At 35.0% G+C, this 26,602-nt stretch overlaps 1 protein-coding gene across 1 annotated transcript in view; it reads right to left on the bottom strand.

The window, feature by feature from the left end:
- The window catches only part of LOC127832253 (uncharacterized), a 116,205-nt gene that overhangs the window by 45,527 nt on the left and 44,076 nt on the right, over nt 1–26,602 (bottom strand). The window contains exons 14-25 of the mRNA XM_052357580.1: nt 24,698–24,800; nt 22,750–22,902; nt 21,311–21,401; nt 19,657–19,765; nt 18,998–19,152; nt 18,508–18,558; nt 18,034–18,116; nt 16,705–16,800; nt 14,926–15,094; nt 8,686–8,805; nt 6,380–6,564; nt 5,727–5,802 (exon numbers count right to left, since the gene is read on the bottom strand). Of these exons, the coding sequence (XP_052213540.1) occupies nt 5,727–5,802; nt 6,380–6,564; nt 8,686–8,805; nt 14,926–15,094; nt 16,705–16,800; nt 18,034–18,116; nt 18,508–18,558; nt 18,998–19,152; nt 19,657–19,765; nt 21,311–21,401; nt 22,750–22,902; nt 24,698–24,800 (1,391 nt within the window). The remainder of the gene's footprint in view (nt 1–5,726; nt 5,803–6,379; nt 6,565–8,685; nt 8,806–14,925; nt 15,095–16,704; nt 16,801–18,033; nt 18,117–18,507; nt 18,559–18,997; nt 19,153–19,656; nt 19,766–21,310; nt 21,402–22,749; nt 22,903–24,697; nt 24,801–26,602) is intronic.

Below are 26,602 nucleotides of genomic sequence, written 5' to 3'. Positions count from 1 at the left end.
TATTATTGGTAAGGAAGTACATAATGTACAATGTTCAGAGCAAGTGGTGCACGGAGACCACTTACCGTAGTGACAATCTGATTACAGCCTCACACAATCTTTACATTATGGGAAAACACAGAAACAATTAAAATTGTTTAAGTACAAATTGGATCTGGTCAAACATTCAAAGTTGCTGTTTTTCTCTGAATGATTATAGATAAACTGTAAGAACAGAAGAACTGCTAGTCAGTTCATGTCAAAAGAAGGTTCTATATCATAAGAAAAGTGTTTTAAGAAATAATGTTTTCTATGATCCAAGTTGTACCTTGTCAGTAAAACGTCTCATAAGTAGGGCCTAAATAAATATAGCAAATTTCAAACTTCGTATTTAGGCTGCCCACCTGCCAATGACAATTAAAGCCATCACTGTAAGTTTAAAAGAAGTTCTGATGACAAAAGTGTTCAGGTTTAAAATAGCAGGAAGACTCTATTTTGACAAACAATTAGAACAAAAAACATTGTTATTATCAATGCAGAATATTCATATGATTTGGTTATTTGTGAAGCCACAAACTGTCATTTAATAACATCTTATTTTAGATCAACACAAACAATCTAATGGTATGCCCCAGGAACCTGCAGACTGGAAATACATGTTAAATTCTGCATTACAGTACAACAAAATTTTGTTTCATCTCAAAACAAGAGTGCCAAACTGTCACAAGATACGCCCGTTTGAAGGTTTTGGACAACTTGATAACTTTACCATGACCCACATTTGAACTTGACCTACATATCATCTAGACACAACTTCTGACCAAATTTGGTGAAGATCAGATGAAAACTACTTCAATTAGAGAGCAGACACCATGCTAAATGCTTGAAATGCACTAAGTGACCCTGTGACCTAGTTTTTGACCCTGCATGACCCATATTCAAACTTGACCTATTTATTGTCTAGATACAAATTCTGACCAAGTATGGTGATTATCAGATGAATACATCTTCTATTACAGAGTGAACATCATGCTTAATGCTTGAAATGCACTTAGTGACCCCGTGACCTAGTTTTTGACCCGGCATGACCCATATTCAAACCAGACCTAGATATTGTCCAGATACCACTACTGACCAAGTTTGGTGAAGATCGGATAAAAACTACTTCAATTAGAGAGCGGACACCATGCTAAATGCTTGAAATGCACTAAGTGACCCTGTGACCTAGTTTTTGACCCGGCATAACCCATTTTCGAACTTGACCTATATATTGTCTAGATAAAACTTCTGACCAAGTTTGGTGAAGATCGGATGAAAACTATTTGAATTAGAGAGCGAACACTGCTGTGGTCGCCGCCTGCCTGCCCATCTGCCCGCCCGCCGCCAAGGTGAAACTATAATACGTCCTGTTTTTTTTAAAACGGGCGTATAAAAAAGAAAAAAAAAGTGATAGTTGACTTCATGGTTACTGATCAGATTCGATTAAGACATATTGTTTCCAACGTTGGTAAACATAATTATGTGGATGAAACTATCTTGATTAAGACATTGTTTCCAATGTTGGTAAACATATGTGGATGAAACTATCTTTAAATATCAAACAAAATTAAACAAGGCGAGTGATTAAAAAGATATGCTCTGATCAATTACTTTTGGGATGTCTTATTCAGACAACAATTGATTTCTGCCCTTTTAATAAAAGAAAAATGTGTATTTGCAAAGCAAAGACAGATCACCAACAACTTGTGTACAATACATCATTCTGATTATTATGTTGTGCATTACAAAGTGCTGGGAACCAAACACATAAGAGTTTTGCCATGGTTACCTTGAGACGACCTTTGCTGTGAACCCTCAAGGTCATGGGATCCAGGGTCAATTAGTGTCTCCTTTTGTAGATTTTGTGAGTGTTTTTGATGTTGTAAATTTGATGTTGAAGCAGTTTCTTTGTGATCTGTATGGACTTGATTAATGGTAATAGTCTCTTTTGGAGACTCACCAATATTATGTGGAGCTCTTTTTATTGAAAGAGTGACATCAGAGCCATGTTTTAGTATTTCAGTTCCTACAGACATTGTTAAACCTGAGTCAACAACTAACAAGGCTTCTGTTTCATTGGCAGCTGTTTTTACACCAGATTCATCATTACAATCATTAATTGGTGCTTCAATCCCCTGTACTGTTTTGTGGCAGTAAAGATCAGAATCAGATTCTGAAAGAAGCTGCATAACACGATCAAATTCAGAAGAAGCTTTCTTAAATATTGATGCTTTCATTTCAGGTTTACTTGTTTTTGTTGTAGAATTTTCTATAGTTTCTGTAACGTCATTGGAGTTTTGTTCTAAAATGTCACCATCATTAAGATATTTATTATTTGTTACAGTAACATTTACAGCTTTACTTTTGTCTGTGGCTGTTGGACTTTTTTCATGGACCTTTTGACTTTTTTCTTGGCCTGATTGAATGTTTTTCACCCAAAGTGAATCTTCTTTTAAACCTTTACTTTTATAATTAGCTTTTTGTCTGCTATACGCAGAAACTTTTTGCGAATCTTGTTTGGAGACTTTTGATATTTTTATCCTTCTATTGCTCCTACTCCTTACCGACTTCATCGACTTTACTTGGGACTGTCTGGCTGACAGATCAAATGCCAAGGGGTCAACTTTTACAGAAGAAATAACAACTGCCTTTTCACCCACACAAACTTCTTTGACATTGTTGCCTAATGCAGCCACATCAAGAATTAAATCACTAGTAATTGCATTGTTTTTGTAAATGAAGTGATAGCTCTGAGCAGGGCCAGCTTGTATTGAGGGTACAGTGGATATCTGTTCTGGACTATGATATGTGTATTGTTGCAATGTGTGCGTGTGAGTTGAGACAGACCCTTTCTCCAATTGTTTTGGACCAATAGCTAAATGGCAAAGACAATAAAATATGTAAATATGATGGCATGCTCGGTTAAAAACAATTAAAAAAGTCTTCTTTTGTCATTAAGGTGAGGCATTATGAAATTGTTTGTTTCCACATTTGTTGCTTCATATGATCATATTCATAAAATTAACTTAAAACAAGGGCTGTTTGTAAAACATGCATGCCCCCCATATGGGCTGTCAGTTGAACGGCAGCCATTGTGTGAATACGTTTTTTGACACTGTGACCTTGACCTTTGACCTAGTGACCTGAAAATCAATAGGGGTCATCTGCCAGTCATGATCAATGTACCTATGAAGTTTCATGATCCTAGGCGTAAGCTTTCTTGTATTATCATCCGGAAACCATTTTACTGTGTCAAGTCACCGTGACCTTGACCTTTGACCTAGTGACCTGAAAGTCAATAGGGTTCATCTGCAAGTCATGATCAATGTACCTCTGAAGTTTCATGATCCTAGGCGCAAGCGTTCTTGAGTTATCATCCGAAACCATTTTTCTAAGTTGAGTCACCGTGACCTTGACCTTTGACCTAGTGACCTCAAAATCATTAGGGGTCATCTGTGAGTAATGATCAATGTACTTATGAAGTTTCATGATCCTAGGCATAAGCGTTCTTGAGTTATCATCCGGAAACCAGTTTACTATTTCGGGTCACCGTGACCTTGACCTTTGACCTAGTGACCTGAAAATCAATAGGGGTCATCTGCGAGTCATGATCAATATACCTATGAAGTTTCATGATCCTAGGCATAAGTGTTCTTGAGTTATCATCCGGACACCATTTTACTATTTCGTGTCACCATGACCTTGACCTTTGAACTAGTGACCTGAAAATCAATAGGGGTCATCTGCGAGTCATGATCAATGTATCTATGAAGTTTCATGATCCTAGGCATAAGCGTTCTTGAGTAATCATCCGGAAACCATTTTACTATTTTGGGTCACCGTGACCTTGACCTTTGACCTAGTGACCTGAAAATCAATAGGGGTCATCTGCGAGTCATGATCAATGTACCTATGAAGTTTCATGATCCTAGGCATAAGCGTTCTTGAGTTATCATCCAGAGACCATTTTTCTATTTCGAGTCACCGTGACCTTGACCTTTGACCTAGTGACCTCAAAATCAATAGGGATCATCTGCAAGTCATGATCAATGTACCTATGAAGTTTCATGATCCTAGGCCTAAGCATTCTTGAGTTATCATCTGGAAACTATCTGGTGGACGGACGGACGGACATACGGACAGACATGAGCAAAACAATATACCCCCTCTTCTTCGAAGGGGAGCATAAATATAAAGTAGCATTTTACAATAACTTGTGTATTGTAAGCAAAAAACGCTTGATAAAAATTCAAGACGACCTATCTACTACACTCTATTGTGTTTGGAGTTTTTAGTGGAAACAAACAACTTTTTTTTCAGAAATCAAAGCTTAATGATTTTTGAAATGTAAGTGTTCAGAAAAATGGTGTAAAACAACAGCTTTGTCATAGATAAAACAACAGTCACCTACTGGATCTATGTTGGTGAAGCAAGAACGGTATTTCAAAAAGTTTCATAAACATAGCTCTTTAGTTAAAGCAGGATGTAGATTGCAGTTTAAATTGTTTCTAAAACAATAGCAACCACAATTTTTGTCTGACGAAAAAACTGAAATAATGTGCATATTCACATCCTCATACCAAGTTTCATCAACCAATTTTAAGTACTTTTTGAGTTGTCTTAGGATCCAGATTTTAGTTTTCAATTATTTATGTAACCAAAGAAACAATAATATTCTATGACATGTTCTCGATATGGCCTTCTTACCGCATACTGAGTTTCATCACCTGAGCTTTGTATGTTATGGCAGAATCGACCAGACATTACCTTTATATTGTCAAGGTAATCATTCTAACCAAGTTTCATCTATCTTGACTCATAAATGTGGCTCCTTTAGCAGCAACATGGTTTTTATTACAATCAATCTGTCAAACTAGTTTTTGAACACATGTGAACCAGATTCAAACTCTGCAAACATATTGTCAAGATAAACATTATGAACAAGTTTCCACATGATTGAGTCATAAATGTGGCCTCTATAGTGGTCACATGTTTTTTCCAAGAACTGACTTAGTGACCCTGTTTTAGCGAATGTTCCGCAATTCCTAATTTCAAGATATTGTCAAGATGAACATTCTTACCAATATAGATTCATCAAGATTCAATCAATGTGGCCTTTAACTTAATAAAAAATTTGACTAAGTGATCTAATTTTTAGATGCACATAAACCGAATTCAAATAAGGCCAAAAATAGTCAAGATAAACATTCTGACCAAGTTTTATCAAGATTTAATAAAAAATTCTTCTTTTTTTTTAATTCAAAGGCCATTATTCAGAAGTGATTTAAGCTATCTAAAAATTTATCAAACTTAGCCAACAGATCATCCCTGCAAACATGATCACTAAATTTGAGTATAAGTTTGAGTTAATGAGCAGATATCATTATCATGGTCCCCAACTGCCTGTCCCCTTACCCTCCTGCCACTCATCAAGGGTGTTACCATAATGCTTGTTAATTTTAAATGTTAAAACAACACAACAAGAAATCAAATGCAACAACATTTTATTTGTTAACCTTGTAAAACATTAATTTTATGTAATACTTTTTTAAAGTTATACACTTTAAAGCACAAAAAATGCATGCAATTTAAATAATATGAGGCAATCAACATAAAAACAAATTTAATCATGCAAATGTTAAAAGGAAATTAACTCATTTTAACTACCATGCAGAATGGAAAGAACACAACTATGGGAAGTAACTCACCTTGTTGGTCTGGAGGTAATATTGGCACAAACCCAGGTTTCCTGCCCCTTTCCCTATCACTGTACTCCTCATACTCCTGGAAATGTTACACTTACACCATGAAATAGTCTTAACTAATTACTTATGCTACTCTTAGTAAGACTCTGAATTTAACGGAACAGACAACCCTGAATATCATGTTTTAAATTTAGTGTCCAAACAAAACAAATTATTAAAAGTTGCACTCAATTTAAAACTATAAAATGTTATTTTAGTTGGGTGGTAAAATTAAAATGATTTGTAAACAATATGAACGTTTTTCATACAAATGTATTAAATGTGTATTTCAAGACAGATTAATAATACATGATTTTTTTCTTCTTTGAAGAAAGAGTTAACAGATTTAGTAAAATTAACGAATGCTAGTGTATCTTCATGAAATGACGCTTAAGCCATGGCAAAATCTTGGCAAAGAAATGACAACCATAGGTCATAACCACATTCCAATTTTGTTTACCTCACTTTACAGGATTCAAACTATAATTATCTTTTTACTACAATTTTATTTATGGTAACACGAAATTCATATTTTATATAGCTCACTTTCACATGTTTATCTTCAGTTATGAAGCCAAACATTTCGGCCTATGTCAACTTCAGATGGCCTACTATACCTCTTCCTGATCCCTGCCCCGGCGGGGTGAGGCCTCACTTGAGGGCGGGGTGATACTAGGGGAGCCCCCTGGGGACTGGCCAAACAGCGGCAGTGAGAACCTCTCCAGCTCCACCTCCACCTCCTTGTCCTCCAGGTCTGACTGACCCAGCGACTCAATGTTCACGTTCTTGTGCCACTTCCTCGCTAAAATAACACGCGAACAACAACTTTTTAAGATAACAAATATTGCTGCAGTCAAAGTTAGCACAAGCTGTTAAGCTTTTACAACTGATAGTATGCACTTTGACACGTTTGTAGACCCTTAGAAAATCAAACTAAATTAAAGAGCAAGTTATGAAGGTTTCATTTTCAACCTAACCTAAAAACATCATAAAACTTGAACAGACAGAGCTACTTGCAGGCTGTTCTGGTTTTATGCTTGTTGCATTTAGCAATTTTCACTTTGCTTCTGAGCAGGAAAGAGTTGAGCACTTCCCTTAACAGGTTAATTTTGCATGATACTAACTTAGATGTTTACTTTTACAGACATATAGGTAAATAAAGGACATATAGGTTAATTTTGCATGATACTAACTTAGATGTTTACTTTTACAGACATATAGGTTCGCTTGTTACATTTTCTGGTTTCAAGTAAATGTATAATAATTTGGATTTGTTTTGCTTAATAGCTAATTTCAATGACAGTAGTACGTAGCAGCTATAATATTAAGTCACATAAATTCTTCCATTTAACTTGTTATTAATCCACAGTAAGAGTTTTACCAAAATTAAAAACATTAAACAATAACTTTTTGTAAAACTATTGTAGTGCAATGGGGGCGTTATGTCACATTAAAAAAGAATACTTGTGTTAAGTCATTGAAAATAACAAATAAACATAGATGCATAATATTACATTAAAATAAAATACTTGTGCTAAGTGTCATTTAAAATTACAACTAAACATAGACAGCGTTCCACTATGTTATGGAGTAAAGTAATTATGACAGAAACAAAGAAGTTTTTAAATATTTAAGTTACATTTGTTTGTAGACGTGAAAAGTAGACGTTATTTCAAAAGTATACATGTAAAACAGAAAACATGAAAGGGTGCATGAAGAAGAAATAACAGATAACAGAATAAGTTAAAATGCAAATTTCATGAGAACCCTTGAAATCTGTAATTCTTTTAAGAAAAAAAATAAACATAATAAGGTAATATAATGCTTTTTTCCATTTATATGTAAATGTCAGTGAAATATTATCTGTAATTCAAAGCTAAAAACGGTGGGAAATACCATTTTAGTAATTTAAATCACATGAAATAAAACAGTGCCATACAATCCAATCAACAAATCTACTCTTTTATTTTAACTTATATTTTCCAGCGTCCCTTACATGTTAAATAACGATATGTGAAAGAACACATTTTCAGTCGTGCAACACAAAACTGATTATCCTTTGCCATTCACAATTTCATAAGTCAATATCAAACTTTTAAAGCCATCAATAACTATTTGTACTCATAATGTTAATGGCAATAATTAACTTGATGGTCCAATTTAAAATGTATTGTTTAATTAATGTACAAAATGTTAGAAGTTAATAAAAATATGCGATCTAAATTAACTGTTAGAGATTTGTGAAATAAGATAAAATTGATCATAATTTTGTTAAACTGAATTTCTTTGACAATCATATCTGGTCCCATTTACAAAAATAGTTTACCATGATAGTTAATTTGTATCTACCGGTAGTGCAGCTATGAATGAAGACAAAAATGTACATGTATGTTCAAAATTCTTTTAGAATCCAGGAAAGAATTATTATTTATTTAATTGACGACATATTGTTTAGTCCTAGTATTGAACATGATTAAAAAAATATATGACACGAAAACACGTTATTTTTAATAAGATGATTTTTGAAAACTAGACCAGATAATTTGTCCATTAGAAATAAAAATGTAAAAGCAGACACATCATAAATACTTCTTTTTAAAGAATTATTAAATGTTTTCTTTGCTTTATTACAACTTTTGATTATGTCTTTAATTTAAATTTGCATAAATGTATTTCAATATGCCAAATAATCTTTGGAAATTTAACAATTTTTTTCCAATTTAAAATGTATTAGGCAAATGCAGAACAATTAAATTGAAAGTAAGCAGCATACAAAATATGTTGAACAACAGTTAAAACTAATTGTTTTGGAAATAACACCAGAATTTAGATAATAAATATACCGTATAATGATGAGTCTGCCATTAGAAGGAAGGAAGAACAAAGTAAAGTACTGGCTATGGGATAGGAAACCATCAAATACCATCTCTTTTCTTTCGTCTATGTACATATTTAGAGGTTTTAGCAGTAGCTAACTGGATTTTACGCAATTTTAGGTACAATTTTGCTGGATGCATTCCTTTCCATTTATTGTCCTCTCTTGCTAGAATGGTGGGAAAAACATGCAAATATATGGGATTATAAACATGAAATTATAAAGCAAACAATGAGAAACAACTGCAACTAATATCCTGAAAATATGTATAAATCCAATTTTTTTAAAGCCTGGCTTCCATTTATTTTTTACAATGCAGAAATATTTGTACCCTTTACTGAATGCTAATTATGTTTTAACTAAAGAGCTTTAAATCTTTACTAAAAAATATGAAAAAAAAAAAGTTCTTTCAAGGTCGTAGTCGTGTAGTTGATTATGGTGTCTGCCTAGCGACTGGGAGGTCATAGGTACGATCCCCACTGCGGGTGCCTTCTTTCCGTTTTTCCCAAAGACACCTTGTACTGGTTCTAATTCCCAGGAACAGACTTGAGAGCGTTTCTAAAAGCTTTAGGCTTTCCATGCAATTGAGCTAAAATCAATATGTTTAAACTAGGGGTTCAACATGTTACAAAAAACATTAACCTCTTAACCTTTAACTGTAACCAGTTATTAACTAGTCAACTGAACAACTTCAAAAAGTAAAAATGTTTAAGTAGATTAAAAAAAATCATATTGGTCATATGTAATTTATATAGAAAACAACGTTATATAAGAGCGCTTTTGTTAATGACATAAGCAGCCATATTAGTTTCTACATAAACATGTACAATAATTTTTATTTTAATAATTGTGTAAATGAATGTTAGATTTTGATTATTTTTGCTATGTTACTGTAAAGAAGCATGTATAAACAAGGGCTGTTTGTAAAACATGCATGCCCCCCATATGGGCTCTCCGTTGTAGTGACAGCCATTGTGTGAATATGTTTTTTGTCACTGTGACCTTGAAATAAAATCCAATAAGTATCATGGAATCATTTACTTATTAATACTAAGATGAAATTCTCTATACATTCTTTCTACAATTTATGACACTTATGTCAATGACCTGTGAAATGTATCCAATTAATAGTGCAAAAACCAATCAGGAGCTATACTAATCAATTATATCCATAATATGATTGAGTCTTTGATTTTTTGGATTCCTTTCACACATTTTGACTTATTTGACAATATGTGAAACATGCACACAATTTGTAATGTTTTATTTATTAATTAATGGTAATGAAACATGTTATTTATAGCAGTTAACTCCCCTAGTCAATGACCACCATAGATAGCAATGCAATCTAATTAAAAATAGCCAAGGCTAGTGTTGTGTATTGGGCAAATGTATACAAGTGCAACTTTACCACATGACCAGTATCATGTGTTTACCACACACAGAAGTCAGTTATGTAATAGACCATTAATTCCACTCCCAACTTTGGCCACTTGCCAAGATACTGACCAGTATCAGATGGGGTTGTGAAATGGTGTAAACAGTGAACACCAGTCCATGTAATACTGGCCTACCACTTGTACTAGTTGGTTTGGAGTTAATACAGTTATGCATGTACAAATGAGACATTAAGCTCAAAAGTTAATTATATGTGCGCTCTGAAAACTAACCAGAGGAGTGGGTTGAAATTTACAATCTTTACTTGGCATTTGAGGAAATCTGAACTCTCAGGGTTTGGATAGAACATCCCCAAATTAACTTTTCTTTACACTGTTGTTATTTTTGTTCAATACACAAATATTAACCTAACTTTACAAATCCTGTACAGTAAAGGAAACTAAATCTAAGTTGATATTTTAATATGCTTGATCCTATTTATGTATTAACATTGTTTTATACATACAAACTGTGTTGCTGTTTTTCAATTAACAAGCAGATTAAAAATTAATTATATTTTTATATATAATTTGAATTGACAAAATTAAATGCAAGATGCGTAGCAAGAATTACATGTTTGATTTATTGTCAGTGAACCGTGACATTTTCTCAATGTTTCAGACCACCAGTTTGTCAAAGCTATCAACATCTTGGATGGTCAAGCTAAATAGAATTGACCCAGCAAATCACAACTGTCCTGTTGCCATATCATATTACATTGGTTTTTTAAATGTTAAATTCTCTCGTCATTTCCATAAACATAGTATTTACTGGCACAAAAACAAAGGCATATACATCATTATGAATGAACATGTGTCAAAAATTCAATTTGTAAGTCTCTTAACTGGACAGTGTGGAAACAGAATAAAATATGGGCTGTCCGTTGTAGTGGCAGCCATTGTGTGAATACGTTTTTTGTCACTGTGACCTTGACCTTTGACCTAGTGACCTCAAAATCATTAGGGGTCATCTGCGAGTCACGATCAATGTACCTATGAAGTGTCATGATCCTAGGCAAAAGAGTTCTTGAGTTATCATCCAAAAATCATTTTACTATTTCGAGTCACCGTGACCTTAACCTTTGACCTTGTGACCTCAAAATCAATAGGGGTCATCTGTGAGTCATGATCAATCTACCTATGAAGTTTCCTGATCCTAGGCATATGCGTTCTTGAGTTATCATCCGGAAACCATTTTACTATTTCGGGTCACCGTGACCTTGACCTTTGACCTAGTGACCTCAAAATCAAAAGGGGTCATCTGCGAGTCATGATCAATCTACCCATGAAGTTTCATGATCCTAGGCGTATGCATTCTTGAGTTATCATCCGGAAACCATTTTACTATTTCGGGTCACCGTGACCTTGACCTTTGACCTAGTGACCTCAAAATCAATAGGGGTCATCTGCGAGTCTTGATCAATCTACCCATGAAGTTTCATGATCCTAGGCGTATGCATTCTTGAGTTATCATCCGGAAACCATTTTACTATTTCGGGTCACCGTGACCTTGACCTTTGACCTAGTGACCTCAAAATCAATAGGGGTCATCTGCAAGTCATGATCAATCTACCCATGAAGTTTCATGATCCTAGGCGTATGCGTTCTTGAGTTATCATCCGGAAACCATTTTACTATTTCGGGTCACCGTGACCTTGACCTTTGACCTAGTGACCTCAAAATCAATAGGGGTCATCTGCCAGTCATGATCAATCTACCCATGAAGTTTCATGATCCTAGGCGTATGCGTTCTTGAGTTATAATCCTAAAACAATTTTACTATTTCGGGTCACCGTGACCTTGACCTTTGACCTAGTGACCTCAAAATCAATAGGGGTCATCTACGAGTCTTGATCAATCTACCCATGAAGTTTCATGATCCTAGGCGTATGCATTCTTGAGTTATCATCCGGAAACCATTTTACTAGTTCGGGTCACCGTGACCCTGACCTTTGACCTAGTGACCTCAAAATCAATAGGGGTCATCTGCGAGTCATGATCAATCTACCTATGGAGTTTCATGATCCTAGGCGTATGCATTCTTGAGTTATCATCCGGAAACCATTTTACTATTTCGGGTCACCGTGACCTTGACCTTTGACCTAGTGACCTCAAAATCTATAGGGGTCATCTGCAAGTTATGATCAATCTACCCATGAAGTTTCATGATCCTAGGCGTATGCGTTCTTGAGTTATCATCTGGAAACCATTTTACTATTTCGGGTCACCGTGACCTTGACCTTTGACCTAGTGAACTCAAAATCAATAGGGGTCATCTACGAGTCATGATCAATCTACCTATGAAGTTTCATGATCATAGGCGTATGCGTTCTTGAGTTATCATCCGACAACCACCTGGTGGACGGACCGACATACCGACCGACCGACCGACATGAGCAAAGCAATATACCCCCTCTTCTTCGAAGGGGGGCATAAAAATATATAAGAACCACACAATGCTCATTTTCCCGCGTCTCTTTTTCATATTTGGTTTGGCCGCTTCTGTTACTTCTTGTTGTATCTCTTTAATACAGCTGATAACTTATGTTCTTAAAGAACCATGCCGCTCAACTTTTAAGCAATATATTACATTTATACTTAATTTAATAATTTTATTTTCAAATAGGTGACAGTATATGATTGTTGTTTAGTAATTAACTTCGTTAAATATTTTGATTTCTTTATTAAAACTTGCCTTAGAAAATGGTGGTGGCATTGTAGATGACGTAAATTGGTGATAATTATGTTAAATTTTGATACAAATAAAAACAACTTTTAATGGTCAAGATTTTAACAACAAATGCTAATCTTCATAAGTTTTTACTTATAAACACTATATTTTCTAGAAAATAAGTGTTAGATATTGGTTAACAAAACAGCAAAATAAGCCGTCCAACGCCTCAACTGACTTTTAATGCAATTTACATAAATGCGTTAATTACTTCCCTAATAGCCCCCAATACCCTCAGTTTTCAAGTTAAATTATCCAAGTAAAACAAAACTATAGTGCCAATTATAACAAGATATGTGTTTGTCAGAAACACCATGTCCCCTTCTGCGCCACTTAAAAGCTATATATTTGACCTTTCATCACTCATGCATGCCAAATATGAAGTTGCTATCTTCAATATTGCAAAAGTTATGGCAAAATGTTAAAGTTGGAGCAAACAAACACACAAACCAACTAACCAACCAACCAACCAACAGACAGGGCAAAAACAACAAGTCCCCCACTTTAGTGGTGGGGGACATAAAAATGTAACCCATGTTTGTTACCACAAAGGTATGGTTAATTGTTTTATTACTGTGTTGTTGACAGGTTATTTATTTATGTCTGGTGTGGCATGTTGTTCTAACTAAACGCCAGCATAAGCTGGCAGTATGTCGCTCGCAAAATGAAAAATCGTGATTTTGTCCATGAATCAGCATAATTGAAGCAATCAGGTTAACATTTTCCAAACAATGTAACTGGTTAACATGTACCTTTCAGTAGGTGAACCGGTTCACCTTTTGCATCCCTAGTTTAAACTAAATGTTCATTTATAAATTTCATGTGTGTTATTTTAAAGAGCGCAATAAACTTTAACTGTAAACTAGCATTTTTTTTTGAATTGTTAATCTCCACTAGCACTTATATGCACCAAATTGTTTCACCTAATAGTCATAAAATATGCAATGTATAAACACCTTATTGGTTTTTGAAATAAGGTAAGTGGATCTTAAAAAGCTCCATAACAGGTGAAAATAACACATTTCTGGGCAATTCATGCAGGCAAAATATGTACACTATGAAAGAATTAAAAGACATGACCAGTAGATGTGAATAAAATCTGGGAAATGCATGCACACAAAATATAGACAAATAAACAGCAAGTTTATTTTTAATAATTAATATTTCAGTCATAGGTTCTGATAAAACGTAATCATGTGAAAACAAATATTTCACTTAAAACATTAAAAACAAGATGTGTTTGTGAAACACAATGTCCCCCTATATGACGTTTGACTCTGAAGGATGACCTTGACCTTGTGAGGGATGACCTTGACCTTGACCTTTCACCACTCAAAATGTGCAGCTCTATGAGATACACATGCATGCCAAATATCAAGTTGCTATCTTCAATATTGCAAAAGTATTCATAAAATAAGCGATTTGGGCCACATATATTTGACCTCTGACCTTGAAGGATGACCTTGACCTTGACCTTTCACCACTCAAAATGTGCAGCTCCATGAGATGCACATGCATGCCAAATATCAAGTTGCTATCTTCAATTTTGCAAAAGTATTTATAAAATAAGCGATTTGGGCCACATATATTTGACCTCTGACCTTGAAGGATGACCTTGACCTTGACCTTTCACCACTCAAAATGTGCAGCTCCATGAGATACACATGCATGCCAAATATCAAGTTGCTATCTTCAATATTGCAAAAGTATTCATAAAATGAGTGATTTTGGCCACATATATTTGACCTCTGACCTTGAAGGATGACCTTGACCTTGACCTTTCACCACTCAAAATGTGCAGCTTCACGAGATGCACATGCATGCCAAATATGAAGTTGCTATCTTCAATATAGCAAAAGTTATTGCAAAATGTTAAAGTTGGCGCAAACAGACCAACAGACCAACGGACCAACAGACCAACAGACAGACAGGGCAAAAACAATATGTCCCCCACTACTATAGTGGGGGACATAAAAATATTTATTTAATTAGAAGATTTGCTTCACAAAGTTTATTACAATTATGTCATAATATCACTCTATGAAACACATTACCAAATTCTCCTAACAAGACTCACAAGCACGCAATTTGAACAGGAAAAAAAAGTACACACAACCCTACCTTTCATTCCAATTTGGTTGAGTGTAGCCTTCATCTGATCCCGGAGATCGTACTTGGAGTAGTCTGCCCCTAGGGTGAGGTCAATCATTGACAGGGACTCGATACTGTCAGCAGGGGACATGTAGATAGATGACGGGGCCAGCGAGATGTCAGTCTCGGTCTCTGACTCCTGTAAACAGAAATTGAGAAAATGTTCTGTGTGTAGAATATAAGAATAATTTCTATATTTCTCAAACATTTTCACTTTCTGTATACTCATATGACATTGATAGGTCTCATGCTCAATCACATTGTTTATGGCAATCAAATATACTATGTGTTGAATTAAATTAATAATAAATAAATAATGGCAATTCATACCAGCATTTTGGTTGATAAAATGTGCTGTTACACATGCCAGGCTCATTTGAAATTAGAGCACATCTTATAACTTAGTGTTTGTCCTGTCTATGAACTTGAATATTGACCAATATTGTTTGCATGATGGCCAAAAATGCTTGAACATTGTTCAAACAAGAGATGTGTTCGTCAGAAACACAATGACCCCTAATTGCGCTGCTTTGATTTTTTTTTTTGGACCTTTGACCTTGAAGGATGACCTTGACCTTGAACTTCCACCACTCTAAATGTGCAGCTTCATGAGATACACATGCATGCCAAATATCAAGTTGCTATCTTCAATATTGAAAAAGTTATGGCCAATGTTAAAGTTTTCGGACGGACTGACGCCATATATTTGACATTTAACCTTGAAGGATGACCATGACCTTCACCTTTTACCATTCAAAATGTGCAGCTCCGTGAGATGCACATGCATGCCAAATATCAAGTTGCTATCTTCAATATTGAAAAAGTTATGGCCAATGTTAAAGTTTTCGGAGGACGGACAGACGCCATATATTTGAAAATTTGACCTTGAAGGATGACCTTGACCTTGACCTTTCACCACTCAAAATGTTCAGCTCCATGAGATACACATGCATGCCAAATATCAAGTTGCTATCTTCAATATTGAAAAAGTTATGGCCAATGTTAAAGTTTTTGGACGGACTGACGAACAGAGGCCATATATTAGACATTTGACCTTGAAGGATGACCTTGACCTTCACCACTGAAAATGTGCAGCTCCGTGAGATGCACATGCATGCCAAATATCAAGTTGCTATCTTCAATATTGAAAAAGTTATGGCCAATGTTAAAGTTTTCGGACGGACAGACACCATATATTTGACATTTGACCTTGAAGGATGACCTTGACCTTTCACCACTTAAAATGTTCAGCTTCATGAGATACACATGCATGCCAAATATCAAGTTGCTATCTTCAATAGTTCAAAAGTTATGGCCAATATTAAAGTTTTGCGACAGACGGACAGACGCCATATATTAGACATTTGACGTTGAAGGATGACCTTGACCTTCACCTTTCACCACTCAAAATGTGCAGCTCCGTGAGATGCACATGCATGCCAAATATCAAGTTGCTATCTTCAATATTGAAAAAGTTATGGCCATTCAAGTTTTCGGACGGACGGACGGACTCACATACTGACATACTGACACACTGACGGACAGTTCAACTGCTATATGCCACCCTACCGGGGGAATAAAAAGCTTTGAATGCTATGAGCATAATGGGCAACTGCTCTGAATACAATTTATTCAGCAACTGCATTTCCAGTACTAAGAAAAGATAAATATGGTAGAGGGTGGCAGTGGGAATCATGCTATGTCATAATTGATTTCTACAGTCTTCTACATAACTATATAGGCACTTACACTGCTCTCTACAACTTCTGCTGCCGTTTTAGGCTGCTCTATCTTTGTCTTCCCTTCCAGAAAATCATTGTCAAACGCCAGATTGTCATACGGCACCTGACAACACAGAACAGGTATCAAAAACCCAAAAGGTCTGCTGCTAAAAACATTTTCAAGTCAGTATCGTGGTTTTTTAGTGTTGGTTTTCATCTCAACCTAGCAGAATGTTATCTCAGAATAAAAAGGGGGCCATAACTCCAGTTGTGTAGGAGTTATTTCAAATAAACTATGGAGGAACACAAGTTTGCATGCTGGTTAATATGTTTGTAAAGTTCAGCCTTCTAGCAACAATATTTTTTTAGTTATGTGCGAAATAAGTCACAAAAAAATGCAGCGTTTGCTGTGTTCAGTAAACCCCATGCCCCCAATGCAGACCTTGTGAGTATTGAATAATTGGTTCAACAAAATCTTATTACAAAATAAGATCAATGTTAATGTATGAGGTAACATGATGGAGTTTGCTCAGTCAATTGTTTAATGGAAATATCAAAATTGTTATATTTGTGGTATTGTTAATAGCTGATGGTCAATTGGTCATAATCAAGAATTTTGACCTTATAAATAAAGGTTACTTTTAAGGTCAACAAAAGGTCTGGTGATGTGGTTGTGTAGAGATTGTTCATAGATAACATCCATTTAAGAAAAAAAGCTTTATGCAGTATTTATATTAGAAAAAAGGTGCACATTTGGGTTAACCAAAGATTTTGACCTTCTAAATCAACAAGGCAGTCAATGCCAAGGTAAACGGAGGTCTGGTGTTTTAAAGCTTTGTAGTAAACAATATTGATGTAAGATGAGACGTGCCATTTTGTGTTAACCTGCTTTGGACCGATGGACAAAAAAACAAGCAAACAGACAGGACAATATCTACATGCCTACCGCATCAGTAGATGTTGGGTGCATACAAATGTACATTTATAAGGGGCAATCAATATGGTTGTGGCGAAAATACCCCCACCAAATTATGAAGGTATGCAAGTTCACATTCTGAATCATGCTCTCCCCCTCCCCCTGTAAACTGGGGGCATAATTTTTTTGTGTAAATGTAAGGAAAAGATTTTGCATGTGGGTATGGGATAGAGATAAAGTATGATTGAATGTGAACTTATCTATAGCAGTAAGAGTTTTGCAAATAATTGGATCATAATTGAGAGGTACATGAGTATAATATAACCTACCACCTACTTCTATTAAATATTTTCAGATAGAAAAGGGTGTATGACATACAAAAGATTTTAGTCAACTAAATGACACTTAAATAAAATGAATACTTTAAGGCAGCCGTATTACCAGGTAGTTATCCAGGGTGACTTCTTCATCGTCTTCTACCAACAACTCATACAGGACTCGTGGGTCTTCATACACATCCGACTCTGCAGCAGGTGACAGAATATGTCATCAAATAGTAATTGGTATACAAGGAATAAATATTATGAAATCATTTTTGTAATTTGGCACATTTCAAGTTACTATACCAAAAACACAAGATAAACCTTTGGATACAGCAGCTTATGGTTCACTGACTTATACATATTGATACATGAAACACTTAACTTTGAGTGGAACATTCAACAGAACTACTGAGTACTGCTTACAGCACCCTACATTCAATGTAAAGTAATCTTAAAGTCAGGCATGCAATTGTAAAAAAAATCTATATGGATATATATATATTTTGTTTTCAAACAATTTGAGAAGTGAACTTTGTGAATTTAAGGAACATGTGTACACATTAAAATGAAGGACATCAGAATGATTACAAACCTTGGTCAGAAGTTTCCATCTCAATTTCAGGTGGTTTAAATGCAGGACACACTGTAACAGATGGGTAAAGCAGTGTTACAGGTGGACATGGTTAAAACAAGGAATGCATGGACGTTACAGTGCAATTCAATTTTTAGAATGGGATATGGTGTAGAATTCAATGAAAGGCACATGAAAAGGGCGAATATAATGCTTAAATGGTAAATAGATCATATAAAAAAATATTTAACCCTGAAGACAATGAACTCAATTGCAATAAACATAGAATGACAGCAAAAATATTATAATTTATTACCTTTAAATATAACAAATAAATTCATATTGTATATATCTGTTAATAGACAAACAATAAATGATAAACTGAAAAACGAAATTGACTTCATTGATAATGATAACATCTGTCAAATGTAATATTTAATATCTCAGATAGTTTATACACGTTACTTTCATGTCATCAATTTGTGCAAGATATTCTACAGAGCCCACTCACACTTTGTGTGATCAATGTAGAAGATGTGATTCTTGAACCCCACAAGCAGGTCACCCATGTCATTGAGAAACGCTGCCGAACTGGGAGACTCTTCCAGCATGATCTCAGTGAGAAGCACCTTGTTCTCATCCCACACCTTGATGGCTCCATCCACACTGAGAACAAATTATAAACTGAGCCGCACTTTGAGAAAACAGGCTTTAATGCATGTGTGTAAAGTGTCGTCTCAGATCAACTTTTACGATATTTTTTTGTTTAAAGAATTGAAGTCTCTTCTTGGCAAAAATCAAGTTAAGGCGGAAAGTATAGTACCTTATTAAGGAACTTTTTAATTGGAAGAATCCTTTATTGGCTATTGTATATTGATAGCCTATGCTTTTGATTATTTTCTCGTTCATTTGTTTGGTTACCTTATAAATCATCTAATGGTAGGATAAGAAGTGTTCTTGCTCTATTTTCTTCAGGGGCACTACAGGCTTTTGTGTGTATATAAACATTAGCATGTGCATTGGCTTTATTTATTTATGTTTAGTATGTTGGGAGAGGGGCCTATGTGTTCTACACCCTCACACTTGCAGTGTTATCAAACAAGAATGCTAGTATTACTTAACTTATTTTCATGTCAACTGATAGATGACATTTACACCAGAGGTACAGACCTGCAAGTGACATATATCTGAAGGGCTGCCAGTGCATCCAGGGCGACCACAGACTTCTGATGTTCAGGTCGTCTCTTGGTGTCCACAACACTGTCATAGGGAGGCTCTTCTACAAATGGTCGCAGAAATTACATTAGAGGTCTTATATATAGTGGTATAGTGTCAGAGGAAAGCGCACTCAACTATTTGAGTGCTTGACAGTATAACGTAAGCCATCATGGAGAGGGGGGTATAATGTGGGTGTGTGGTCATTTAATAGATGATCTTTCAAAAAAATAAAAAATAATTTTTTTTTGGGGGGGGGGGGGGGGGGGGGATTCTGGGGTGGGGCGTGGAGGAAAGTTTGGGTGGAGTCCATTGTGGTATGTCAGGCAAGTGTTGTTTTGTCAAAGTATGAATCAAATCTGATGTTAAATAAAGAAGTTATGGCAATTTAAGCAAAATTTATTAATTTGACCTTGAGAGTCAAGGTCATTCAAAGGTCAAGGTCAAATTAAACTTGCAAGGTACAGTAACATCATGATAGTAAGAAAGTATTTGAAGTTTGAAAGCATTAGCCTTGATACTTTAGAAGTAAAGTGGATCAAACCACAAAATTTAACAAAATATTCAAAGTTACAAAGACAAAAAAGGGCCATAATTCCTACAAAATGCTTGATACAGTTGTCTGCTCTTGTTTATAGGTTGGGGTCATGTTGGTAAAGAAATATGAAAAATATAAAAGCAATATGTCAAGAGACATTGAAAATATTTGAGAAAGTACGCAAACTTTAACATAGAGTTATCAATAATATGCATATTCTAAGTGGAAAAAGGGCCATAATTCTTACAAAATGCTTGATACAGTTGTCTGCTCTTGTTTATAGGTTGGGGTCATGTTGGTAAAGAAGTATGCAAAATATGAAAGCAATATGTCAAGGGACATAGGAAATATTTGGGGTGGTACGCAAACTTTAACATTTGCACGCTCACGCTAACGCCGTGAGTAGGATAGCTCCACTATATATATTTCATATATAATAGTGTACAATTAAAAAAAAAAATACACAACTTAATATTACATACTTAATAAATAAACATTCCACATAATATGGTTTTATCATTTTCCATGACTTAATATACTATATTACATGAATTAATATTATATATCACACAAATTAATATCACATATCACACGAATTAATATCACATATCACATGAATTAATATTACATATCACATGAATTAATATTACATATCACATGAATTACTATACATTATATATAATCACACAAATTAATATTAAATATCACACAACTTAACATTACACTTTACAATATTTGATATTTCATAAAACATGTATTGATATTTCACATTATATTACTAAATATTACAAGACTTGATATTACATTTAACAAGACTTAATATTTTATATTGGATGATTTCATATTTATTTTGACACGACTAATATTGCAAACTAAAGCCATGACCCTAGTTCCTCCCAGAAAGTTCATTCAACACCTCTTATATAGAGAACATACAAGTTCTATCTGAATATAATTTTGGAACCCAACACACGTTTTAAGGGCCAAGGATTCAGAGCCCATTCTTAATTATTTATAACTCTGCATAATTATAATGGACAATTAATTCATAACACTGTTGCCATGGCTTACGCTTTGACTTGATAATGCCAAGGTCTTCTGCAGGTTCCAGGGGGTGTAGACTCACGTGGCCGGACTCATGACCTGTCAGCATGGACAAACCCTGAAACAGAGATCAGGATTTACCTGAATAGGGTGCTATATCATGTTGAACCCAATACAACAGCTCTTTGTTAAAAAAACTTGAGTCTTACAAGGACTATAAACAGACATGCTATAAAACAGAGGAGTGAAAGAAATGCTTAAGTTAATATCAGTACATTTATTATTGTAATGAAAAAATAATTCCTGATCAAAATTGCAGTTCAATGTAATCACCAGTCATGAGTGGAAGATGCAATTTAAGCTCATGACGACAAACGGTTTCAGCTTGATGTTTATTAACAAGCTAAGTTACTGTTTAGAGCACATGCATTACAGGGGTCATTGAAAGAGAAGCGATGGTGGTACACATCAGATAGTCAGATAAAAAGAAACATATAAACCTATGAATAAAAAATTGATATCAACATTCTATTTGCAATACAAATGTTTTGATATTCAAAAATAAATGACTGTGAAAAAGAGGAGAAACAGTATTCTTTTTGGCTATAGCTTGTGAGTTTTGTGGAGAATAACCAGACTATCATGAAAGACACTAGAGACAATTTTGGGCCTGAAGCGTAAACCTCATAAGGAAAAACCAACTGTCTAACACTTGACCTAATTGTTTACCCTAATTGGCCTGGATTCAATCATGGCCATAATTTTGTCAAGATAAACATTGTGACCAAGTTTCATCAAGACTGACTCATTAATTGCTGTCCACTAGAGTAGAAACAAGATTTTTATAAGATTTGACCTGATAACCTAGTTTTTGGTTGCAGTTGACCATCATTCAAACTTGGCCTGTATAATATCTAGATAAATATTCTGATCATGTTTATTTAAGATTGAGTCATAAACACCCTAAGAGAGGTCAAAAGGTTTTTGAAGATTTGACTTGTCAACCTTGTTTTGAACCCACATTTTAAGTTAGCCTTTATATTTTAAGGATAAACATTCTGACCAATTTTCCTCAAGATTGAGTAATAAAATAGGCATCTAAAGAAAACAAAGTTTTTCAAGATTTTAACTGGGAACCTTGTTTTTGGACCCACATGGCCCAGATTCTAACTCAAAGTGGAGGCAGTTTGCTCTACAAACATACAATTGAAGAAGAAACTGTCTACAGACTGACCCCGTGAGTCCAATATAATACCTTCCAAAATGTGCTTACAAGGGTATAACACATGCAATGAAGTAAAAAAATATAATGTAAAGGATTGATTATGCAACATGAGCTTACACAGGCAAAAGGTCCCTGTTTGAAAGACAACCTACAGTACACCACCACTTGGCTATAGCTGGTGAGATTTGGTGAACAATCAGCCAAAATAATATTCTGACATTAAACTGAAAGCAATGCATACCACTCTGCCATAGCTGGTGACGTCAGGTGCGCAGTAGAACTCATGCATGAGGTCCAGCTGAGGCAGGCCCCAGACCTGTATCAGCACGAGGGTCTTCAGGCGACACAGCGTGATCAGGCTCTTGTGAGCCACGTCATGACGCATCTCCTGTATCTGAATACAGGAAAACACACACTTTTGAACAGTGCTATAATATTTATTTCTACAATTTTCATTTATGTGATCAATTGATTTCGGAATTCAGTCTTATTAAAAGTTGTCAAACATTTCACAATATTGGCAGAATAAACTGAATGAGGTCACTTAAAGGACATAACGCCTACTGAATGTAATAAGTCATGTAACTGACATTTTTATACATTTTTACTGTTTTCCATTTTTGTGTTTATTAAGGTGACATACATCAACTGTTAAAATAAAGGTCAAACTTTTTGGTAAAAATAATGTTTTTATCAAATTTTCGAAATTGACATAACAAACACATGTCATTTTCTGAATGTTTCTGAATGTAAAAAGTAGCGTAACTGACATTTTGTTAAATTTTCAGGAGAAGCAAAAAGATGTTTTTTAAAAATAATAAACATTTTTCCGTATTCAAATTTTCTGATTAGTATTATAATAACACTTGAAAAATGAAACAAAACTCCAAATTGATATGTCTTTTTTAAAACAATCAAAAATTAAGAAAGGAGCAGTTATCATAATTTCAACACTGAAATATTTTGAGCGCAAAAAATAACGTAGGTGCTCTTACTGTATTTTGGAAAATGCCTAAAAATATGCTTTCCTGAACAATTCACAAAATGTCAGTTACCCTAGTTATTACATTCAGTAGACGATAAGGTCAATGCGGCGTCGTGGATATGGGATCCACCTAGCGATCGGGAGGTCATGTGTTCGATCCCCACTGTGGGAGCATTATTTTGATATCCCTCGAAGATACCAAGTACTGATTCTTAGTCCCAGACAATGGAATTGAGAGCGTTTCAATAAGCCTTAGGCTTTTCATGTAATCAAGCTAAAATAAATAGGTTTAAATTTTAAAAATGGACACATTAGTCAGTAATAAATAGACAATTATCACACTGCTTTCCCAGTTATGGATTTAGGACATTCTCATTGAAAGTTAACTGTTTAAAATATTCTGAATCGTTCATTGAAAAAATCTGCAAACATCATTATTGCAAAATATATTTAATCTGACCCATTATTATAGCAGATTTTTATTTAGACCAATTCATGGGACTTTGGAATAACAAGGTAAACATGTATTTTGTTTGCCTTCATCATCTATATTCATATATTTTAACATCCTTCCTGCTTTTTTCAGGTTTCCTTCTTAAATTTAGAAGATGTGTATAGTAAAGAATTTCAATGCTCTAGTAAAATATGTCCATGGTATGGAGGTATTATATGGCACGAGTCCCCTAGCCCCACCACTCATGGAGGTATTATATTGGACTAGTCCCCTAGCCCCACCACTCATGGAGGTATTATATTGGACTAGTCCCCAAGCCCCACCACTCATGGAGGTATTATATTGGACTAGTCCCCAAGCCCCACCACTCATGGAGGTATTATATCGCATGACTACCCATTCCCCAACACTCATGGAGGTATTATATTGCACGACTCCCCAAACCCCACCACTCATGGAGGTATTATATTGCACGACTCCCCAAACCCCACCACTCATGGAGGTATTATATTGCACAACTCCCCAAACCCCACCACTCATGGAGGTATTATATTGCACGACTCGCCAAACCCCACCACTCATGGAGGTATTATATTGCACGACTCCCCAAACCCCACCACTCATGGAGGTATTATATTGCACGAGTCCCCAAGCCCCACTACTCATGGAGGTATTATATTGCAGGAGTCCCCAAGCCCCACCACTCATGGAGGTATTATATTGGACTAGTCCCCAAGCCCCACCACTCACAGCATCCTTGGAAGCCTTCAGTTCCATGTACTTCTGTCCCTTTATCACTGGGTCCATGAACAGAATTCTCCCATCCTCCATCCCCAGTAGGAGAAATGTGCGCCTATATGGAAAACAAACATTTCTTACAAACAGATCATCAAAATTAAAAGGATAAAGGAATTTAAAACAAGAGAAGTGTTCGTCAGAAACACAATGCCCCCTACTGCGCAGCTTTAAAATAAAATTTCTATTTATCATTTGGGAGGTATAGAAATCATCTCCCTTTAAAGCTTATTACTTCCCTTGGATTTTGTCCTAAATCCAACCGGGGGTGGGGGGGGGGGTGGTCTGTAGACAGTCAAAAATGACCAAGTCCGACATCACTGACAACCAAGGCCAGTGGTTTATCAAAGAGATCATAGCCAGAGTTCATCATGTATCTATGGACATAAAGTCTAAAGGTATGTAATGAACACAACCATTCACAAATTCAAACAGGAAAGAAATGATAATTACAATGTATATCATTTAAAAAAACTTTCACAAATCAATCATTTGAGTTATAAATAATCAAAATAATAAATCTGTACAGTAACTGTGAACAGAACTTAAATTCTTGGTAAGGAAATTCATAATATGAGATTTATAATTATATAAATTACTTCCCTTGAAAATAATTGTCTCTAACAAATCTCTATTTTTAGTAGCAAATAATTAAAAGCCACTACCGTGACTGTAGATTCACCACTCAAAATGTGCAGCTCCATGAGATACACATGCATGCCAAATATCAAGTTGCTATGTTCAATATTTAATAATTATCTCCCTTTAAAGCTTATTACTTCCCTTGAATTTGTATTTTTTACCATAGACCTTGAAGAATGACCTTGACCTTTTACCACAATGTGTTTGTCAGAAACACAATGCTGCCTACTGCGCCGCTTTTATTTATTAAACAAAAATATATATGTTGGCAGGTCAGATAATTATGTCCATTTAAAGCTTATTACTTCCCTTGGATTTGTTTTTTCGACCCTAGACCTTGAAGGATGATGTTCACCTTGAAATTTTACCACTCAAAATGTGCAGCTCCATGAGATACACATGCATGCCAAACATCAAGTTGCTATCTTCAATATTTAAACAGTTATGGCCAATGTTAAAGTTTTTTTTCAGACGGACGGACAGACTGACTGACATACTGACAAACTGACATACAGACGGACAGTTCAACTGCTATATGCCACCCTACCGAGGGCATAAAAATCTCTCATAGGCCAGTTGAGATTCTTGCAACTTAACATTTTGCATTTAAAAAATCGAAACAACTGATAAACAATAGTAACTTACTATGGTTTATTGATATTGGCCTTGTATCACACACATTCTCCGATTTGTTGTTCTACACTGAATATGAGGATTTCCAATCAGCTGAGTATTGAGAATACAGTAAGCTCACAAAAAAATTACAAAATCACAACTATACATTGACTCACATATTCTTGTGCAAACTCAGGTTTTGTCGTGATCAAAACTCTTTAAAAACATTTGCTATTACCAAGTTTAGAACCATGTTAAAATTCATCTTAAAATTGAGAAAAACTGATTTTATATTCAGAATATTGACCAAGGTATGCTTGTGATGCTAATTTCCAAGAGTGTGAAACTGTTCTTTTAACATGTTGAATATGTTGTATAGCATAGTTTTGCCATCAAATTATTTAATCATAAAAATATTTAAACCTGACTATTTTCAATAGTGTGAACACATATGTTGCATAACAACAATTTATATGACTCTGCATCAAAGAAGTTTCAGCCTTAAAATATCAGAAGACCTAGAGACAGCTGAGATGTCATGACATCACATACTAGTAGATACCTTGACCTCTAACTAACAGACAACCTTTGTAACACACCCTA

Source organism: Dreissena polymorpha, chromosome 5, assembly GCF_020536995.1.
Source record: "Dreissena polymorpha isolate Duluth1 chromosome 5, UMN_Dpol_1.0, whole genome shotgun sequence".
Classification (NCBI taxonomy): domain Eukaryota; kingdom Metazoa; phylum Mollusca; class Bivalvia; order Myida; family Dreissenidae; genus Dreissena; species Dreissena polymorpha.
This window is presented reverse-complemented; position numbering and strand designations above follow the sequence as displayed.